The sequence below is a fragment of the Pinus tabuliformis genome, chromosome Q, assembly GCF_031772625.1.
Source record: "Pinus tabuliformis cultivar Carrire ecotype Pingquan chromosome Q, CPIR1, whole genome shotgun sequence".
Classification (NCBI taxonomy): domain Eukaryota; kingdom Viridiplantae; phylum Streptophyta; class Pinopsida; order Pinales; family Pinaceae; genus Pinus; species Pinus tabuliformis.
The window spans coordinates 1364722162-1364744243 of record NC_142296.1 but is presented as its reverse complement, the minus strand read 5'-3'; the positions used below and the strand labels follow the sequence as shown (position 1 = coordinate 1364744243).

Genomic DNA, 22082 nt, shown 5'->3' with positions numbered 1-22082 from the left:
TGTAGCCATCTCTATTTGGATGTATTTTCTTCTTTCTTCAGTTGAAATCTTTGGCCAAATTTGTACCCCCACAAGACCCTTTTTTCATCACTGTCCAGCACCCCACAAAGATGCCTCCTCAGACGGGTATATGAACCACAATATGGTTTTCCTGCATGACAACCATGAGGGCACACAAATTTGTAAGATCCACCACCCTTTCCCCCATCAAGTTTGGTCACATAGTTCCACAAGGGTGTTGATGTAGCTTTCCCATCTTGTGTTTCAATGTCCCCTTCAGGTTCATCCCCTTCCTCTTCAAACCCTTCCTCCTCATCATACATTGGGTCACTCATATTGGGACCACTGTCATCTTCTATTTCTTCCCTTCTATTCCTATTCCCCCTTGCCATCATTAAAACCAAGAGTGGAATGATACATAGAAGCCAAAAGCACATCATCTTGGAATATGGATATAGGTGGTGGACAACCTGTAAATAAAGGAGCAAGTAGAAACAATGGGAAAGAGTAGGAGAGGGAGGAGAAAAATACAAAAAAATTGTCAAAAAAATAAGGGAGTTTGGGGTTTGAAGTTACCTCTTTAGCTCTTGTAGATGAAGTCCTCCAAGCTCTTGCTCCAAGCTCCTCCTCCTCCTAGCTCCTCCTTCTTCACTCCTCCAAGCTCTCCTCTCTTCTCCTCTCCTTTCCTCTCTTCTCTTCTCCTCTCCTCTCTTCTCTTCTCTTCTCCAACTCTCATAAACTCAAAGTAGAAAATGAGGAATGAATGGGGGCTTTATTCTTTTCATTCCTCACCTTAACCTCACTCTAACCTCACCCTAACCCACCCCCTTTATGCTAAGTTAACATAACTTAAAAAAAAAAAAAAATTTAAATGTATTTTTTCCCTTGCACGCGGCCTTCTTGCCTGAAGCGTACGGAAGCGTGCGCTTCCTCCTCCGAAGCGCCACGCTTCTGAGGCCCGAAGCGTCGTACGAAGCGCGCTTCGGAGGCATGGAAGCAGCGCTTCCAAATTTCCAAGAAGCGGCTAAAAAAGCCAAAGCAGTGCTTCCGAATTCAGAAGCGCCGCTTCCGGCCAAGCTTCCTAGGCGCTTCCGTATGGGACGCGCTTCGGGGCTTGGAACCGAGGGGTGGGGGGGCTTCGTGCAACACTAGTCAAAGCATTACCTAATGTCTCACCAGAGCTTTTTCGTCACATTAAGGATGGCACCAACAACATCATCAAACTTTAAAGTACTAGATCCAAAGATAGAATTACTAATAGCCATAACTAAGCCATTCCAACTTTCTGGCAATGAGCACAGAAATAACAGAGCCCTAACTTCATCATCAAAATTTACCCCTACAAAACTTAACTGACTGGTAACTGTGTTAAATTCATTTAAATGATCAGCAACAAATCCACCTTCTAACATCTTCATATTAAATAGACGCTTCATAAGAAATACCTTATTTGAGGCCAAGGGTTTTTCATATAGTTTGGCCAATGTCGTCATTAAGACTTTTGTTGTCGTTTCCTTTGAAATGTTGAATGCCACCGACGCTGCTAGACACAACTGTATTGTTCCTAGTGTCTTTTTGTCGAGAAGATCCCATTCTTTTTCAATCATACTCGTCGGCTTCTTTGATTTTCTGCTCAATGGTAAGTACGGATCTTTCTGATACAGATAATCTTTCATTTACATCTTCCACAGCTGGTAGTTTCGGCCATTAAATTTCTCGACCCTAAACCTACTATTTACGCCATTGCTCCCACTTGAACCAGGAACCCTTCTCTCCTGCGATTTTATCTGCCAAATAGACCTTCGGCTCTAATACCAATTGTTAGAAAATTAAATCACGAGCAATGGAACACATAAAATATTGTCGAAACAAAAACACGAAAACGCATAAAACAAGAGAGACAAATATAAGTGGTTCACCCAATTTGGGCTACGTCCACAGAGAAGAATCAAGAAGATAATCAGGCTCCACACCCAACACTTCACTCCAAAAAAAATCTCTTTCCTCGAGTCCCTTTCTATCTTTTATACAAAACGATTACAACAAACATTAGTTGCAAAGGAAACTTTTTAGGAACCGAATTGCAAAGTAATGAAAGTATTTGAAAAACTCCAGTTATTTATCTGCCACCTAGCCTTAATGGGGAAAAATGCTTAAAATAGATCTGGGACCCTAAACTCGAAACCACTAAAAGTAAATACCTAGAAGCCTTTATCCTGCTAAAAATAGATCTCTGGAACCCTTGACAAGGAACTTGTTAAAAATAGCATATGCACTATCCTCTCAACATATTGATCTCTAGATAATCTCGAAATTCATATATTGCAACTTTCGAACAAGGTCAAACGGAATAAGGCTAAACAACAATGTACCCATATGGCCAAGGTACTCTTGAATTGTCTATGCGAAATGATGTACTTTATAATGTTGAGTCCAACCCATATAATGTTTCATGAACCATCGATATTGTATGGTGAACTATATAATGTTGACCTCATGGATTTTTTGCATATATGTATGTGTGTGTTTTCTTTGTATTGTATCTTGATTTTCTAAAAAACAAATATGTTTCAAATACAATATTCATATCCCTTCTACTATCTGTATACTTAGCTAAAAGACCGTTGATACCTAATTCACCAAGTTCGGCTACTTTTCATGATCAAATTTGAAATTCACCGAATTTGAAGGTATGACAAATAATTCATTCAGATGCCCTTCAAATTTGTTATCTCATATCTATGATGTTCTTTATCGAATCAACTCAAAAAAGTGTGGGTCAAGCACAAGGAATGTACAATTTACGATAAAAAATGGCCACAAGATATGTTGCCTCTGCTATTACTTTCTCTGAGTTCCAGTTTTGGATGGATTGTGCAGCGATGTTTGTGGAAGTCAACATGTTGATGCTAGGCATAACATGTGTCATGTGTGATTCCCTCGTGAGCCCATCGAAATGGAGAATTTTCTCAATTTATGGTGGCATGGCCAGTAATATGAAGATGGATGGCCATGGAGATTCGTTTGTTTTATTTATTGTGAATCAATTATTTATAATAGTGGCTTCAGTTATAAGTCATATAGGCTATTGATTTTTTTTTTGTAAGCTAATATTGTATTGCCTCACAAAATCATGTTGCCCAATACATCAGTCATCCACCATCTAAGCATGTTTGTCGGTAGGTGGTCTCAACCTGCCCAGCGAGAAACCAAATATTTTTGACCCCCTACCTATAGAATAATTTGTCCAAAACTTCAAAGTATGAACAACTGAAGCATAATTAAAGTATCTACTGCATAATCAAAAAACAAAAAACTGCCAGCACATTTCAAAAGAGGTGACAGGCACTGGATCCAGAAGGAGTTTGACATAATAGTAATGCATGGAATGTGGCTCTCAATATGAGCCAACCGAGCGTCCATTCCCTCAAGAAAGACCTGTTGATTTCTTTGGACACGTTTGACATTCTCAAGACTTGCAAATACATTATATCTTTTTGTTGGCTTCTTAGTAAGGACCCTACCCAATAGAGTTTTCATTTGTCAGTATAGTGGAAATGCCTTAAAATACTATGTTTTCCTTCCCCTAGTATGACTACAGTCAGGAACCCATTGCCCGATTTCGTCCATTATCTCTGAATCTAAGAAGGCCTACCTATCTCTATCTATCAGGGTTTCTAATTGCCGAATTTCATTGTGGGTTTCCAAGGGGACGGCCAAATGGAAGGTCTCAGCAACTTCCTGGGCTTATTGTTGGGCTCAGTTTTAGCCATATGGGCCATGGCCTTGCCCCCCCCCCGCTCCCATCTGCCTCCCAAGCCTGCTTCTCATACGTTGACGCTACATGTAGTCAACTAGGCATATCCTTCTAATATCAACACAGAAATGGCCAGGAGCAGGAAATTGAAAGCAAAGGTAAGGCAAAATTACAATCATCAACCAGACCAAAGTGATGAAACCCAATTTTGGAACTAGGCCCAACTCAAGAGAAGGAAAAGCCAGCAACAAAAAACAAAACAACATCGGTGCATGTAAGGCCCGGAAATAGTGAAAGGAGAGCACCTACAGCGCAGGGATATAGTTCCACTACCACATTTACGCCAATGAGACAACAATTAAGCCCATACAAGAAACCAACACCAAAAGCTAACAACAAAAGCAAACACACGTAGACAATCACAATACGAGCAACTAAATTATAAATACAAGAAGGCTTCAAAATTACCCAAGATGTCATAGCTTGTGTGCATTGAGGGAATATGGTTGGCGAGGGTACCTGCATACCAATTACCTTTAAAGCAACTGAAACGCGGTGGTATGCAGCCAGAGGATGGTATGAAAGCCTAGTAGACTTCCTTAGCCCCGAGCCACATAGAACCAACACCCAATTTTCCTTTACACAACTTCCAAACAGCTTCACTCTAATAACCTTGCCTTCCAAAGTCGCTTCCAAGGATGCCAAGTGATTATATTCTCATACTGTTTTTAAACAGTGGCCTCCAAGTTCCAACTAATCCAAAGTTCACACGAAAGGCAAGCCAAGCCTCATTTATGGTGGCTTCAAGCTTTTTCCTCACAATAATGGCTCTCAGACGGACGTGCCTCCCCCCTTTCCTGCTTCGACTCTCGGTTAACATGGTTAATGTAATGCAGTATATTCGCATGCTTTTGCGTGCACGGGGGTGGCCACGCCACCCCCTCCATTTAATGAAATCCCCTCTGCAAAGTGGCTAGCACAGCCCCCAATTCCATTGATCGCCTTGATACACACCTGTATTAGGGAGTCATATATATATATATATATATATAGTTATATAGTTATAGTTATAGTTATATAATTTTATAATTTAAAATCAACATATATACATATATATATATATATTCAAGCTTAATGCCAAACTTCATTAAAGGTTTTTGCAAAGACGATTTTTTTATGAATTTCTTTCTTATTGAATTCGAACACGAACCCAAACCAGGTGACTATGGCTGACACAATGCACCATGCATAGAAGTGTACCACAAGATAATCAGGTAAACTGAGAGAAATGAAGCCTTAACCCAATTCTAAGTTAATCACCAGAGGAGCAGGTGAAGGAACCTGTGACAACAACCACTAATTTGGAACTCATTACCACGCCAAACTTGATAGGACCCCACACGAGCCAGAGACAAATGTAACTTCTACACATAATTACCTTTACTGTAGGATTTAGCTTTACTTGGAGTTCTTAGGTCAATGTTAAAAATAGTCCCTTCACTGATACAATGAAGGGCCTGACTCAGCTGGGGTTTCTGATATCTGCCTGTAAGGAACAGGCTGGCAGTCACTAAAGGCCGGCTTGCTAAAGAGAAAGTATATGATAAGGAAAAACTCCCACCTTTGTCTATGTTTTCAAAAATTTCAAACAAAATAAGCCCCCACTGTAACAGCAATCAGAATTTCAGCAAACCCTTCACCTTATAGGCATAGAAAATAACATCTTATTGATATCACCGATGGCAAGCTCAAATCCCAAAAACTTGCAGTGCCCAAAACTTATAGTTAATCCTGTGAATTGAATAGCATTGCTTCTACCAGTCAATCAAATATACAAAAAATGACAAAAGACAGAAAAAAATTTCAATCTTACCAGAGTTATTCTCATAAGGATCAAATCCCACAGTTGAAGCTGCCTGCCAACAAAACTCAATAATGAACTTAACATATAGAATCCAAATGAAATATTAATTAAAACAGCATGAAGGCTCACATAAGCAATTTGCTGCTGAAGGAACAAGAAATGATTTACAATACATTGGGATTAGAGTCCTCAAACACCCGGGAAGCTCCAGCTTCTTTCCTGCAAAAGCAAAACAGATAGTTTAGTTTGAGTCAATGGTAAGGGAAAAAATATCATTTCTCCTGAGGAGAGTACTATGGTTGTCAAGGATCAGCATCTATTACATAATTGCCTACTTTTGTATATGTTTGTTATTTGGAAAGCCTTTAGTACCAGATTATTGTTGAAATGTGTAACTAGGTTCGGTTTTCATAAATATGAAATGTACTTTTGATTCTTGTATATTGTAAAATGAAAGAAAATTTATTATTGTTACTTTTTGTAGCATGGGTTTCATGCTCAAGGTCATTTTATTTAGAGGTCAAGCACCCATTGAGTGCTTCAAGGGTTTGTCCCAGGGGCAAGAAGTCAAAAGAGTCATTCTCACATGAAGAAGACCCCATTGTGCACATTGTAACTTGTAAAAAGCATTATTTTGTATTTAAAAGTGTCAAATTACCCTCCAAAACCAAGTCGGCCTAGCAGCTAAGAAGTCGGTCTCAATTAAGGTATGTCATCCTCCTTGGAAGCCTATATATAGGAGGAAACTCGACCTCCTATGGACATCATTCATCTTCTCATCATTTAAGCGAAGGAGAAGCAGAAGAAGGAAGAATGATGAAGGACAAGTTTTGGGTTATCTCTCTCTCTCTTTTTACACGTGCGAAGGAAGGAGGCTAGGATTTTGTTGCTTCAAGATCGAACTTGGAGAAATTGCAGAAAGAAGGTCAATTGAAGGTCTATTAGATCATCCTCAAGCCCTAGAAGAAGGGCAAACCCAATCAAAGGTCAAAGGAAGCCTTGGAAGCCCTAGATTTGCTCACACGTGTGTAGGTAGCAGCTGTTGCAGGGGCCGAAAATTTCAGACCTGCAATGGATGCCAAAACTCTGTAGTTAGGGGGTCGAAGTTGTGCAGTTGGAAGAGATTTGACTGGGTTTGACTTGGACAAAGGAAGCACATCATCAAGAAGGTCAGACTTGGTCTTGGAAGGGTATTGGTGTTGGTCTAGAAATCCTAGAATTCGTCATTTGAAGAATCTATAAGAAAAGAAGAGATTTGTGGGTTTTCCTCTCAAGTCGAGAGGTTTTGGCCCTGGCTTGCAGCCTATATGATGTGTTCATGTGTATTGTTGATCTTCTTGTTTTGGTAGTTGTTTGATGATAAGAATAACATAATAATAAAAGAAGAAGCTAATCAGTAAAAAGACATCACAAGCAATTATCAAGTTTAAGAGAAATCATCCTAATTGCAGCCCTATAGATTTCTCAACATGGTATCAGAGCTAAGGTTGGCTAAGGGCATGATGAAGATCACTACATCCTTGAAGAAGTCTTTGAAACAGTGTTATATGGTAGCAAGTCATCTCAAGAAAGGTATAAAGGCATTGTGGAATCTCCTATTATCCATCAAGGATAGTATGACCAAGACTCCTTCAAAAGACGAAGGATTATTCTCAGCACTTACAAGCACATTTGAAGATGAGAATATTTGGGTCATCGACAATGGAGCATCAAGACATATGATAGTTGAGCACAAGCAACTAAAGACCTTATCAAATGGAAAATTTCCTACTCCGTTGAACTTGGTGACAAGAAGAGCTATCCTGTAAGAGGAATTGGATCAACCTCACTGGAGCTAGAGAATGGAGGAAATATTCATCTCAACAACATCCTATTTGTTCTAGGTTTGCAAAAGAATCTACTTTCTATTTCATGTTTAGAAGATAAGGGAGATAGAGTTGCTTTTATAAATGGAAAAGTTGTAGTATGGGATAAAAGCTCTAGCATCAAAAATGCAAAGATCATTGGGATTCGTGAAGGAAGACTCTACAGATTGTTGACTCCTCTCTCTCAAGCTTTGGTTCACATTGAAGTAAGTCCATGTGAACTTTGGCATCGAAGGTTTGGACACCTTCACTACAAAATCTTACCAACTCTAAATTCAATGGTGAATGGCATCCTTGAACTCAAGGAGGATCATGAAGGAGTATGCAAGGGATGTGCATTAGGTAAAAATGTTAAGAGACCATTTGGAAGCAGTGCTTCAAGGTCAAAAGAAGTCCTGGATCTCATTCATTTTTATGTTTGTGGTCCTATGTCTACAAAGTCTCTTGGAGGTCATCTATATTATGTAACGTTCATTGATGACCACTCAAGGAAAACTTGGATCTATTTGCCGAAGTCCAAGGATGAAGTATTTGTCAAATTTCAAGAGTTCAGAGCTGAAGTAGAAAACCTTACAGAGAGGAGGATAAAGTTACGGATTTTGTACAGAATTTTGGCCTTATAGAATTTCGATGTTACAGATTTTGTACATAATTTTCCTCTCAAATGGAGAGGTTTTGGCCCTGGCTTGCAACCTATATCCTGTGTTCTTGTGTATTGTTGATCTTCTTGTTTTGGTAGTTATTTGATGATAAGAATAACATAATAAGAAGAAGCTAATAAGTAAAAATACATCACAAGCAGTTATCAAGTTTAAGAGAAATCATCCTAATTGCATCCCTATAGATTTCTCAACAATTATCACAGATATTGAATCAAATCCAGCAGATTGTGGTCTATATACATGAAGGATAGTTGACTTTTTTGCAAATTGATGTGAAGAAATGTAAATTTTTCAATCCTGGATGACTATTGTCCCAATGTTGTCTCATTAAATGACTCAAAACAGAATTATCTAAAAGCAAAAATTTAAATTATGAGCATTGCATCAATCAAAATGTCAGAGATAACTCCAGAATTGGATGTCATTACATTAGCCTGAATCTATTTCAATACAATGAGGTGACTCTTGGTTTCATATTCCAAGGGGTCTGTTGGCTTTTCATATTCACCTTACTTATTCGTATTTCTTCTAATGTGTACAAATTATTTACAATGACACAAAACTCCTGAAGGACTATGTGTCCAACATCCCCCCTTAGGCCAAAGGGTGTTTGTGAGTCCAAGCATCATTCTGAAATTTTCAAACTTTTTTCTACCGAGCGCTTTAGTGAAGATGTCCACAATTTGTCCATTTGTGAGACAATGTCTCAAATGAATAGTCTTGGCCTCTACATGATATCGAATCAAATAGTATTTTGTGTTGTTGTGATTGGTTAGATCATGGAATCGAATATTCTTGGCCAACTAGATTGCAGAAATATTGTCAACTCAGAGCAGAATAGAATTCATTTGTTTCTCCTGCAAATCTTCAAGTATTTTCCTGAGCCACACAATCTCCTATGTTGCTTCTGCAGTGAACACATACTCTGCCTCTATTGTGGAATTTGTTGGAACTGATTGTTTGTGTGACCTCTAGAAGACAGTTGTTGATCCAGACTCGTGAGATAGCCTGAAGTCAACACTCCAATTTCTTTGTCCCTATTACCACAAAATCTAGCACCCTAATGCTAGGTTGCACTAGATCCCCAACAACAATGGGATCCACTACCATTGTCACCTCAATAGCAAATTCCGTTGTTGTTTTGTGGGCAAATGTTATCCCCACAAGGGAGGCTTTCCCGACAAGTTTCGAACACCCCAAAATAATCTTCAATAATGTATGGCTCTGGATGAAGTGATGTAGCAAGGTCAAAGAGCTAGTGGCTCAAGATACGCCTTAGAGATGCTTAGATAGATTCCCAAACACATGCTACTTTAAATTTAATGATTTACAAAAGCTATAAGGTCAATAGCTAAAGACCTTTGATGGAGAGTGAAGGAGAGAAGGATTACTTCTTAATCTAACCCTAGCGACTTTCAAAACTAGGAGACTTAAGGGGACAGAATGCAATCTAGTTTCCTTAATGGATACTTGAAGATGAAATTTGCAATTGGAGAAATTAGAGTTAATAAAAAGATATAGCAGCTATTAAAAAGGCTCAATAAAACCCCAATCCAATAACTATTACAAAATGGAAGATAATACTCACAATAAAATAACACTATTAATCCAAGCATCACTTTATCAACCCAAAGAAAGTTCATCCATCCAAAACATTTCGTCCCCAAGATAATTCGCTTCAATTGAAATATCCAAAGTCAAAATTTACAAGGAAAAATCATAGAAATTTCAAATTGCTATGGGATTTCTCCCCCAAAACTCCATGAGAAAATGAGGTGAGAGATTCCTCTATTTATAAGAGAGAGCTTCAATTCATTTTTTTCAAAGGAAAAAAACCATCATTGATTTATATTAAGAAAATATAAAATATAATTCAATTCATTATTACAACAAAATAATATTTTCTAAGTTAAAATCCCCTAATTTAGCCTAAGGAGGAGCAAAGGGCCCTCTCTAAAAATTAATTAATCCAAATTAATATAAATTTGGGCCTTCTAGTGTCACATGTACAAAATCTATGGGCATAAGCCCACCGAGATGACCCTTCTCCACAAATGAAGTGTCGATCTTGCGTCCAACATCCAAAGACCCTTCAACTGCATGACTTGCTCCCAAAGTCTTGCAATCTACAACCCAAAAGCCTCTCAATTTGAATTTTGGGCACACATCCCCAAATGGTGGACACTCCACCAAATCAGCTAGTGGTGTTCCAAAGAATCCTCCAAAGTGGGTGGAAAAGCCATCCACAAATAGTACAACATCCACAACAATGAGTACATGTGGGATTCAAAACTTCCATGTGTCATTTTACCCATGAACAAACCCCTAGGCTCCTTCAAAATTGCATGCACAGTAACATGGGCACATCCAAGAGACACTTTTCCAAGCCACACTCAACCTCCAGAGCTCTCCAAAGGGCAAGCGTTCTTCCCATTATGTGGACATAATGAACCCTTCAAATGGGTTTCTCCTCCAAACAAGTGGTCCTTCAAAATTGCTTTGGGATTTGTCCTATTCAATAGCCCAAATGTGGACATGTGGATTCCCAATCAGCATCAAATGTGATTTTGCACATGCTAAAACATATAATCAAACTTCAAATACGGGAAAAAAGAAACCCCAAGTCTTTTATATGGGTAGACATGGGCTTTCAAAATGACACCCAACCATTAAACCTGCAAATATTGGGTCCTTTCAATTCATATAAGAATCATTTAATAAGGGCTCGACCGTCCAAGTTATCCACACCCCTACAGGCACTCAAAGAGACCCAACTTCCCATCAATATTTTACAAAGGTCGACCCTACTATTTCTAAACTTTAAAATATAATTATAGACTCATCACAAGATGATGTTGTCTAGGACCTTCTTGACAATTCTAGACCTACCAACATTCAAAGGTGTCTCCCCAATATGTAGTCCCAATTACATCTCACACCATTTGGGATAGGAGCCCCATCTAGAATACGGCCCGGTTAATGTTTTCTTAAAGGTTTGCCTTGGCTCTAACTGTCTGCAAGAGAGAGGAATGCATATTTGCCTTTGAAAAGCAAGTGAGTGTGCCTAGTGAGTGTTTGGTTTTAGGTGTGTTGAAGTTCTTCTACTGCGGAGGGGAAAAGAAAGTGAGCCTCTAAGAGAGAGGTAGTAGTACCACTCTAGTCGAGACACACAAACAGGAGAGATTCGTTCAACATCCAACAGAATAGTCCACAAAGATGTGATGGTCATTGCAACCATTACAGCACATTCTCAATATGATAAGCACTAAAATAGTTCAACTACCTTAGTACAAGTGAAAACAAACATGAATCATAAATATTCACATAACAGTCTTACAAATATTCATAATCCATGCATGAAGAACATGTTGGCCATCAAGCTTCATATATTAAGTAAAAGTTCCAAGACACATGTATACAACAAACACCACTAGCTCCAATAGTGGAGCGTTGGAGCCACTACTTGCTCCCCAAAAGAACTAGCTTGTCTCTCTGATGCCTTGTGGGAGGAGCCAAGGTGAAAAGTCCTTTGCTTGTACAATGAGGGTGTATATATAACCAATGGGGTGATCCTTCACCTCCTTTGTGACTCTTTGACTACCCTCATGATTGTTTGACTTCCCTATGACTTTTCAACTTTTACATGACTCTTCATATTTTGTACATGTCCTTTGGACTTCCACTTTACAATACATTTTCGAATAAGAATTTACATAATCCACAAAATGATGTGGCATATGATGGCTCATGACATGACACTGATGACATGGCAACGTCAATCCATTCTTGCTGCTTCTTGTGGTATGTCTTCTTGAGAATGATTTTTTTCCACCTCCATATGGTTGAGAGATGAGGAGTCTTTAGTGTTATCAGGTCTTGAGCTATGGTCGCAAACTAATGTCACATTGCTTTCTCCTGATCGATCAACTTGCATCTTCAGCTACAAAGGTGCCTTCTAGCATGTTCTCCTTATCCATCTCCTTCTTCATCGTCCTATCATGGTATGATAAAGTATCTGCATCTGCAATTCACTCATGACAAGACAACATTGGTTCGATAAACACCTAGTTTAAGATGATGCATGATGATCCACTGACTGAGATGGAATCAGGTGGCAAGTTGAGGGAGAGGCTCAGTGATTACGCAATTGCGCAACTCAGGCAGTCAAGGTTCAAGTCTGAGCCTTGAGACTGCGCAATGCATAGATCACACTGGACTGGGCTTGAAGATTGCGCAGTTGGGGAGCTTAAGGAGCCAAGCTAAGGGCTTGATGACTCAAGTTGCCCACCGCGCAATGTTGGAAGGAGAGGGAGGCCAGGTGATTGCGCAATTGCACAGTTCAGGAGCTCAAGGGCTGGGCTTAAGGACTGAAACTGCGCAATGCGCAATTCAAGCCTGGTTGGAGGGAAGGATTGCGCAGTTTGGAGCTCAGGGGTCGGGCTAGAGCACTAAGACTACGCAGTGCACAGTCCTGGGAGGCAGGAATTGCGCATTGTGCAATGTCAAGAGGCAGGGTTGTGCTAGGTGAGGATAGGTTGCCCGATCAAGAAGTTTTCCAAATTTGACTAAGTGTGGGATCCATCAAGTTGATGTGAACAGTAACAAGACTTCACTGTGATCACACATTTAGAACACTTTACGACACAACATAGATCACTCAGAACACATGAACAACATACTTCCCTCAATGCAGCAACTTTGCGACAACTTACGCCAAGTGTGACATCAAAAATACACTTTGCGACGACCATGAAGACACTTGTGCGACAGTGCTTGAAACTTTTGAAATGAGTGCAACACATGTTTACATGGTAAGACCAACTCATTTACGCAAAGATTACCCCTCGAAACCACCAAAACTAGCTTTTGTACAACGTGCGACACTTGACATGCGAAAAGACGACACTTTGATTTTATTGCAAACGAGATCAAAACACTTAGAGAAAACACATGCAATAACTCTTAATGCATGCAACGACAGTATACAATGTCACAGTACAGTATACAATGTCACAGTAGGCTCCAAAATTTGAGTGGAGGCCAAAATTTTGGAGGGTGTTGTAGTAGCGATAATAGACCTCTTTTCAATGCTCAACGCATTTATATAGCATTGTTATATCCTTTTATGTTCTCCTCAAAAGGCTAATGTGTTGGGCAAAGAATGGAGTTTGAGCTTACCTCTTCAACTCTTTGACTATTAATAATAGTGAAATGTATTATGTGGTTGTGATAGCCTTTCATCTCTTCCAAATTCTCACCAATATGCTTTCCTCAAAACCTAGGAAGATCATCTCTCAAAATCATAGCCTTAAATGGGTGAAATAATAAAAATTGAATGGCAAAGGTAGGGAAGAAGAGGTTTAATATTCCCAAGGCCTTTTCCCTAACCTGAAATGGTTACTGAGACTTCCCATGGGCCCCACAATACCTTAAAACTAAAAAATTGTTTGTTTTTTTGTTTTTTACAAGAGCACCTAAGAGTGTCTGAGAGTGTTTGAGGAGTGATTAGAGAATGAGGTTGAGAGTTGTACAAGAGCAATTGGGAGAGAGGTAGGGAGCAATGGAGGAATGAGCTCCTTGATGGATCTCACAAGAATTCAAGAAAGTGATTTTTAAAGGACAAACGCTAGCTCCTTAGGGCCACTCCCAAAACAGAATCATTTTGGGAGCAAGCTCTCAAAGCAGCTCTTGAAACAAACTCCATGGGTGCATGATTTCGAAGTGAATCTGTCCCATAGGCGGATTTCAATACCACCAAACAATACACCTCCAAGGAATTTGATACTTTCTAAAAGAACCGAGAATTAAGAGCTTACAATACCATACAAATGGCAAAATTGGGTTGCAAAGCATTAAACATCCACCAATGAGAAAACAAAAGCCATGATTCATACTCACCCCATGTGTCTTTTGGGCGGAAGTCTTGCAACATGGTTGTCTACATCTCAAACCAGTCTCAACACGAGATTTTGAAGGATAAAATATTTGACAAGGCTTTCACCGATGAGATGCCACAAGCATCTCATTTCCATGTAATTGGTTGTCTAGTTTAACTTCACGTTCTTGAAGAAAAATTAACTAAGTTTGAACCCTAGAGTATCAAAGAGATATTTATTGGATACAATATGACTTCCAAAGGGTATCATATCTACGTTCTACAATTGTGGAAGAGAGTGGAATGTCAAGTTTGATGAGATAGATTGGTCCTCAATACCATAGGAGTCTCCTACAATGATTGAAGAAGATGAAAAGCTTCTTGTTTCAGATTCAAATCTGAAATTTAAAAAGATATCAGATTTAGTGCTGCAAAAATCCAACAAAGGTAAAGAGGCCTCACTATCTTCCATTTTATCACAAAAGCCCAAATGACTTACCCAGAAATTACATGATGCACAAAAACAAGTTGGAGCGCCTAAATCTACATTTCAAATAAATCATCCACCTAAGAAGTTTCCTACTTATCTTTCATCACTAACTGCTATTCTTGAGACAGAACCTGTAAGCTTTGAGGATGGAAGTGCCGAATTCCATTAGTACTGCTGATGATCTAATGTTTCTGTACTTTTTTAAATTAATCTAGTTTTTTTCTTTAAATTCAGTATCCCGCTATTATTTAACACTTCCATGCGCAGATTCCGAGCTGAAACATAATTGTTTCTTTAGAATCTAAATTTTGAAAACTAAAGCATACCTCGGCTTTACCTTGTACCGCTCATAGTCTAATGTTTCTTTGCGTTTAAAAAATTTAATATTTCGCCATTATCTTGCACTTCCATTGGCAGATTCCGAACTGAGACAGAACTCTTCATTTAAAACCTAAATTTTGAAAACGAAAAACATACCTCAGCTTTGCTTTGTACTGCTCATGGTCTAAAGTTTCAGCCTTGAAAAGGATTCGATCGTTGTGCCGTGAATTATTTTCCAGAAAATTATTATTCCTTTTGCGCTTCCGAGAGGCGTCTGCATCGCCTTCTTGCTGGTTTTCATGCGCGTTTAAATCTTTCCCGGAAACGTTGCCGATTGCAAGGTTGTACGCTACGCTTGCAAACAAGTAGTTTTTGGTTTCGAAGCTCTACGAAAATGAATAAGCGCCATGAAAAAATAGCAAATAAGTGCAAAGTACCTCTCAAATTATCAAGAGCCGAGGAAAGTTTCGACTGATTATCGTAAAGAAAGGCCGGATTCTTGTAAAAATTGCTCCCTGTTCCCATCCTTCCCTCCCGAATGTCGGTTTACTTCGTCATGTGCAATGCAGAGAATCTTAAGTGTCCCACAAACACACACCGGAAGAAAAGATTTAACGAAATGACGTGACTATTGTGACAATGTGCGCGTATCGATTTATACAAGGTTGGTTAGATTTATGAATTTTTTATCCATAATGTAAAAATCAGTTTTCTGGATTAATTAAATTTACTTTTTTGGGATTAATCACATCTCTAGGATTGGGTCCACATATCAAACCAACTAATGTGATTAAACCAAAAAACTGATTTTTTTATAAAGTTAGGTAAAATAGGTTCAGGAGTCATGTCTTTTTATAAAGTATGTCATTTACTTTTAGTTTTAGGGGTTGTTTTAGGGATTAAGTGTTATGCTTTTTCACTATGCATTAATGACATGTCCATGTTATATAGGGTTTTTCCAGAGGAATTTAATTTGCCAATAAAAAATGATAATAATGATAATGGTATATTGGAATTGGTGAATAAGAAATTTAGAGTGTTGTATGCCTATTATGTTTGATAGTCTAAAGTCCAATTATCTTAAAATCTCATTTAATTTATTATTTAAGGAGGGTATATAAAAAAATTTGATATTTTAAGAGAAGGTAGCAAAACTTTAACTCAGTTGTCAATTAGTAGTGAAGATGATCCAAAAATGGATTCTGGATAAACCTCTAAGTCTAAAAGACTTCATGCAAGAGGTAAAAGGTGTCAAATGGCACAAATCCTTCGTAAATCATAGGAAAATGAAAATCGTAGGCTGCTCTCGGAAATAGTCTCATTGCAAGGATCCCTCCATTCTGAATCCAACGCAACTTAAATGGGCGAAAACGGACTTCAGATGGGAAAGCTATCATAAAATGACGTTGCCCTTTTTCAAAGGAAAAAGAGGCAAAATTCCCTTGAATAATGGGTCTAAAAACCCTATAAGTCTTCCAAATCTCCCAAAAGGGCAAAACAAGCGCAAAATAAGGACCTTTAGAAATATCGGATTACATTATTGGGCCTTGAAAACATGAGAAAAAAGTGAAAAATAAGCCTATTGAAGGTCGAAGGAACAGTGAATAGGGACTGTCGGATCTGGTCAATCAACGGTCCAGATCTGATCGGCATGTCGCATCGGCGGTAACAAGCGGATTGGCATATCGCATCAGTGATAACAGGCGGATCGGCATGTCGCATCGGCAATAACATGCGAATCGGCAATCGCAATCGGCGAAGGCAGTCAGGGGACAGTCGAAGGCATAGCGCGATGGGACCGGGTCGATGTGATACCGCGATCAGCGATATCAGCGGATCGCGATCGACGAACACAATGGAGCGACCATATGTTATATGCGCGATGCGATATACGGACCCGATGGGATTTATTAATAGAAACACATATGTTTTGAAGTCCGGAAAGCACCAATTTCCTTTGTAATTGTGTATTTCATTTATTAAACGAAATACAAAGGAGTTAAGCCCGATGCGATATTACGAACCCGAAAGGGTTCTGAAATACAAATGCATATAATTTCAAGTCAGATAAGCAGGATTTTTCCATGTTTTACATGTATTTTCACAGTTCTAATGTATTGCGAAATACAAAGGGGCAGGCCAATTGCGATAGCGATTCCCAAGCAGACCCGATTGGAATTTAGGGCGTAATTATGAATATTCCAAGTCCGGATGGACAGTGCTTTGTGGATTTTTCCGTGTATTGCAGCGTTCTCTGTGTAAAACACAGAACAACTATTTTTAAGGGATTTCAAGCACCGATGCCCTCATCCGTTATGGAACAGGTGGCCGTCAGCCCAAAGGGCGTTATGCAATGATTACTAAATGCTCAGAAGAGGGATTCGAGCAGACCCAAAGCCGGAAGACAGAGAGCCTGAGAGGGAAATGAATCAACAGCGTCGTTTTGGCTTAAAAGCCATGAATGTCAAAGACAGAGAGCTGTTGAGTTGTTGAACGGTGGCCAAGTTGTTGTGAGTTGTTGTTGAAGGTTGTTGTTGGGGTTTTGTTGTGAAGTTGAAGCCAAAGAGGCAACGTAGAAGCCAAGGAGGCAGCACAGAAGCAAAAGAGTAGCTGAGGGAGCCTTTGGGGTCACTTGAAGTTCAAGTGAAAAGCCAGAGAGCGTGAAGGTTGCAGAAGGCAGAAAGAAGCCAGAGCCAAAGAGCCAAGAGTCAGAGCCAAGAGCCAGAACCCGAGCCAAAGAGCCAGAGATAGAGCCAAGAGCTAGAACCAAGAGCCAAAGAGCCAGAGCCAAGGGGATTAAATGGTGTCTGAACCCACTGTTTTTGTCTAAAACAGCAGGAGTTGGGCCAAGAGCTTGTAAAAAAGACTTCCACCATAAACCTAGAGAGCCTACTTGAATTAACTAGAGCTCACGAAGACGTAGCCCAAGAGTTGTGGGTGAACTCCTAATTAATTTGTTGTCTTATGTGTTTGTTTTTACTGCTGCATTATTCACTGTTATATGCATTAATATATTAGTTTAAGCACATTCGCATATCAGCACAAACAACAGATTTTAAAGCACATAATTAGTTTAAAACAAATACAAGCATACACCCATATTTTCAAGCTTTTCTTAATTCTGCATTGGTTAATCAAATAGACTTGGGAAAAATCAACCTTTGGAAGTGTGAGAGGTTCTTGTAAGCTAGACAAGAAGCCTAAGAGCCCCATTTTTATATCAGGTGGTATTAGAGCTTAAGATTGATTAACCCCACCTTCAAAGAAAGTTATATCATAATGCTTGATTGATAGAGCAAAGATTGCTTGTCTGAAAGGTGTTTGAACAATAAGAGGCTGATTGTATGCTTGTTTGCAAATTGACTATTTGCTGAGTTTGCAGAAGGAAGAAGAGCTGAAGGCATCCTTCAAAGGACCTCAAAGCAATCCAAAGCACAAGAGGTTGCTTAAATAAGCTCTTTATTTATCTTGTTGAAGTTTTTTTTGTTCATTGGTATAATGACAACTTCTATAAGTGGGTCCTCAAATTCTGCGTTCTTCACAAGATTCTTTGATGACGACGTGAAGCAAGAATTGTCCACCATGATGGATATGGTGAGAGAAATGTATGAAGATGGAAGGAAGAGCAGCATGCTTAGAAAGCAGCTGAATTCCATGAAGGAAGAGAAGCAGTTGCTTGCTGATAAATTGCAGGAAATGGAGAGGCAACTTCATATTGCTGACAAATTGTTGACCTTGTGTCATTGCTTCACTAATCACTGCATCACTGCATCACTGCGTCACTGTGACACTGAGACCCCTTAGCCTCCACTGTGTCACTGTGTTAGAGCTCTCCATCTGCACTCTCTCTCCTGGTTCTGCTATGCATCTTTGCTATGTATTCTCGACCTTGGACTGAAGTCCCTATGTCAAACTGCCCCTCTCACTGCAACATATCACGTCTGATTTTCTCAGCAAACCTCATCCGAGAAAAATCGAACTGAATGATCTCTCAAGTGTATCTCCATCTGACCCTCAAGCCTCCTCTTATACTTTTCTTGTTGATGAATCAACGACTAAGATCAAGTCCCTAATCAACAACTTAGATTAAAACAGACTTGATCCTCATCACTTAGAAGTTTCTCACCCATATTGTTATTAATACCCATTAATATTTTTATTTTCCTAGGTTTAGACTTAGGAACCCATTAAAAATATTAATTATTTTAATAACTCCTCATCTAGGTGGAATTTATCGAAACGATTTCTGAGTCTTGGAGATCTTATGTGTTCTAGCCCCTCCACAAAATTTCGGAGCTATAGCACATCCGTTGCTACCCAAAATCAACAGAGACTTCCAGAAATGAATTGGATAAATTCGAAGATGATATTAACCATTGATCATGATTAGATCTTGATCATTGATGCTCTCGCGAGAAATTATAAGAGCAAGTCAATGGGATGGAGAAAGACACAAGAGGGAGAGCGATTTAGCTAAGGAAAATCGAGCTACCTAATTGTATTAATTCAACAAGGGCACAATTCGAGTTAGAGAGAGAGCATCAGAGAGTGGGAGCAAAAAAAATTCAGGAGAAGGATTCCATGGAATTTTCCAGTGTCTTTCTAGTGCTGGATTAACAGGAGAAAGGAGGCCGAATGAGAGGGCCGCAAAAGCCAGTGTGAGAAACTAGAAACCCTAGTGCGAGTTGTTAGAAATAGGTCGTTTATGTTGTCAGAGGTTGGAAGATCATCTAGGAGGTAGAGCAGATATTTTCTAGGGGCAGAGGGAAGCTAGACAACTCACTTGGAGCCAATTTACAGGTAGTGCAAATTATCTAGGAAAAGCAGTACGAATTCTAGGCATAACAAGTGTAGCAATGTGGGGTTTGAGCAAACAAGTGGAGGCCTGATTGATTACAAAAGGGAGAAAATTTCTCCATCTTATTTCGGCTAGATATTTTCTGAAGGATTGCCAATTGTGCATCCAGATTATTGTACTCTCAAAGATTTTCTACACAATAAAATAAACCCTCATCTGTGTGAAAATTCTTGAATCTAACACATTAGAAACCCCTACTGCAATATCTAGTTTATTATCTCCTACTTATTATTTACATTAACAAGTTATTTAATAATATAAACATCGAAATAAACAAAATTTCAGCCTTCACAAACATACAAATCAACAACTGAAATAAACTGAGACAACACAAGGGACACCGTTATTTTTGGACAATCATCCCCGAAAAAACCCAATGCGGGAAAATCAGTGCAACATATAGAGGGTTTTATTATTAAGAAGATTCTGAATACAACTAGGGTGCTAGAAATGGCTCACCCTTCAGTGAGTATCTTTGGTAGCAATACGTCTATCCAGAGACAGATATTCCGACAAATCAACAACCAGATGATCAACCCCATAGTGACTCTAACTGTTCCTTGTGCTGGACAACGAAAGCTGCTTCAAGCATTTCCCTGGAATTGTATCACCCTCTCTAGAACTGCATCACCCTCTCCCTACTCAGGATCTGTTGATCAGCTCCCAGTCTGCCCCACATAATCTCCCAACACTACCTATAAAGCCCTCTGCGTCCTTTGCATCAGCCTTCCTAGGCTCTGTGTTGCCTCTTCCAACACTCCGTTGCCTCTCTGATATGTATTCCTCGGCCTCCTGCCAAGCTGCCCCTCGCCATAACTGATCACTTGTTCGATTTCCTCAGCGAACCTCACCCTAGAAAATCAATTTGACTGATCTCTCTTGGTGTCTTAGTGTATCTCCAACTGACCCTCATGCTGCCTCTTATACTTTTCTAGTTGACGATTCAACAACCGAGATTACGTCCCTAATCAACGGCTAAGATTAGATTTGGCTTGATCCTTGTTATTTAGAAATTTCTCACCCATATTATATTAATACACATTAATATTTTAATTTTCCTAAGTTTATACTTAGGAACCCCATTAAAAATATTAATTATTTTAATATCTCTCCATCCGGGTGGAATTTCCCCAAACGATTTATGGATCTTGGAGATCTCATGTGCCTTAGCCTCTCCACCAATTTTCATGGCTAGAGCACATTCGATGCTACCAAAAATCAACAATATGTTGCACCGGTTTTTCCTTTAGGGTTTTTCCGAGGACTACTAGTCCAAAAATATTGTGTAATTTTTTTATGTGTATGCATATATTTCTTAGTTCCTTATTACTTCCACAACGTAATTATTTTTTGAAGAATTTATATGTGATTTATTTGTTATTTTCAGTATAAAAAATAAACTGCTAATAAGTTAGAAGAATAAATTCTAATTGTTGTAATTTCAAGGAAATTTCACATGGTATCAGAGCCATAGTAATCAGATCTGAGGCTCAGAGGAGAAATATTGGCAGATTTTGCAGTTTTAGAGGGAGATCTGAAGCACAAGGTTCAGATCTGCACATGTCGGGCCAGGAGTGCAAATTGTTGGGCATAAATTGATTTCTAGAGGCAGAGTGCAAGATATGTGTGATTTTCTCAGAAGCAGAATTTGCAGGCAGTGTGGTTTCTGGAAAGAGGTTCGAGAGAGAAGATTAGTTGATTCACATAGCAAATCTGGGCACAAAATATTTGTAGCAAGGGTTGCAGTTATAGCTCTACGCCAAGAAGGAAGAGAAAAGCACACATAAATTATACCTAAGACTTCTTTACTAAATTTCTCAAATTTCTATAGTATAGCTATGTAGAGATTCAACATTCAGGAGGCTACGGGTTTGTGTTCTAGATTGGAGGATGAATTCGTTCATATTGCTTGCCTCTCTAGCTCAAGTTCACGAGGAGTCTGGTATATAGAAAGTGGAGCATAAACTCATATGACCAGAATTAGAGAATACTTCTCCAACTATAAGGAGGAGCAAATGGACTTCCATATTCAGATGGGAAACAAAACTAAATGTACTCCAGTTGGAGTAGGTACCATCAAGATTAAAAGGGGGTCAGGAGCAAGCACCAACGTTACAAATGTGTTGCATGTGCTTGACTTGGGTATGAACATAATTTCAGTGTCCCAGCTGCTTCAAGATAAGGGATATGATGTCCACTTTGTAGGGAAGAAGGTGTCCATCAAGTATCGAAACTGGAAGAAGGTGAGATAGATCAGAGTTCACAACAACTGATTGTACAAGTTGTAGATTGAACCTCCAAAGGCACTAGTTAGAAACAATGACAATGATAGTAGTAGTAGTGGGAGAGACCCAAATGAGCTATGGCACAAGATAATGGATCATTTACAC

The 22082-nt window shown here is 39.1% G+C and overlaps 1 protein-coding gene across 3 annotated transcripts in view; it reads right to left on the bottom strand.

The window, feature by feature from the left end:
- LOC149224997 (uncharacterized) overlaps window positions 1–15473 on the bottom strand; it is a 383647-nt gene extending 368174 nt beyond the window's left edge. For 2 of the 3 annotated variants that reach the window (XR_016249560.1, XM_089386395.1), the window contains exons 1-4: window positions 15272–15473; window positions 14991–15183; window positions 5795–5840; window positions 5631–5673 (exon numbers count right to left, since the gene is read on the bottom strand). Coding sequence is in view for 2 of the 3 variants with exons in the window: in XM_089386395.1 (XP_089242521.1) it covers window positions 5631–5673; window positions 5795–5840; window positions 14991–15183; window positions 15272–15359 (370 nt within the window). In the remaining variant the exon portion in view is untranslated. The remainder of the gene's footprint in view (window positions 1–5630; window positions 5674–5794; window positions 5841–14990; window positions 15184–15271) is intronic. The other variant, XM_089386396.1, reaches the window with a different exon arrangement.
- Between the last annotated feature and the right edge of the window lie 6609 nt (window positions 15474–22082).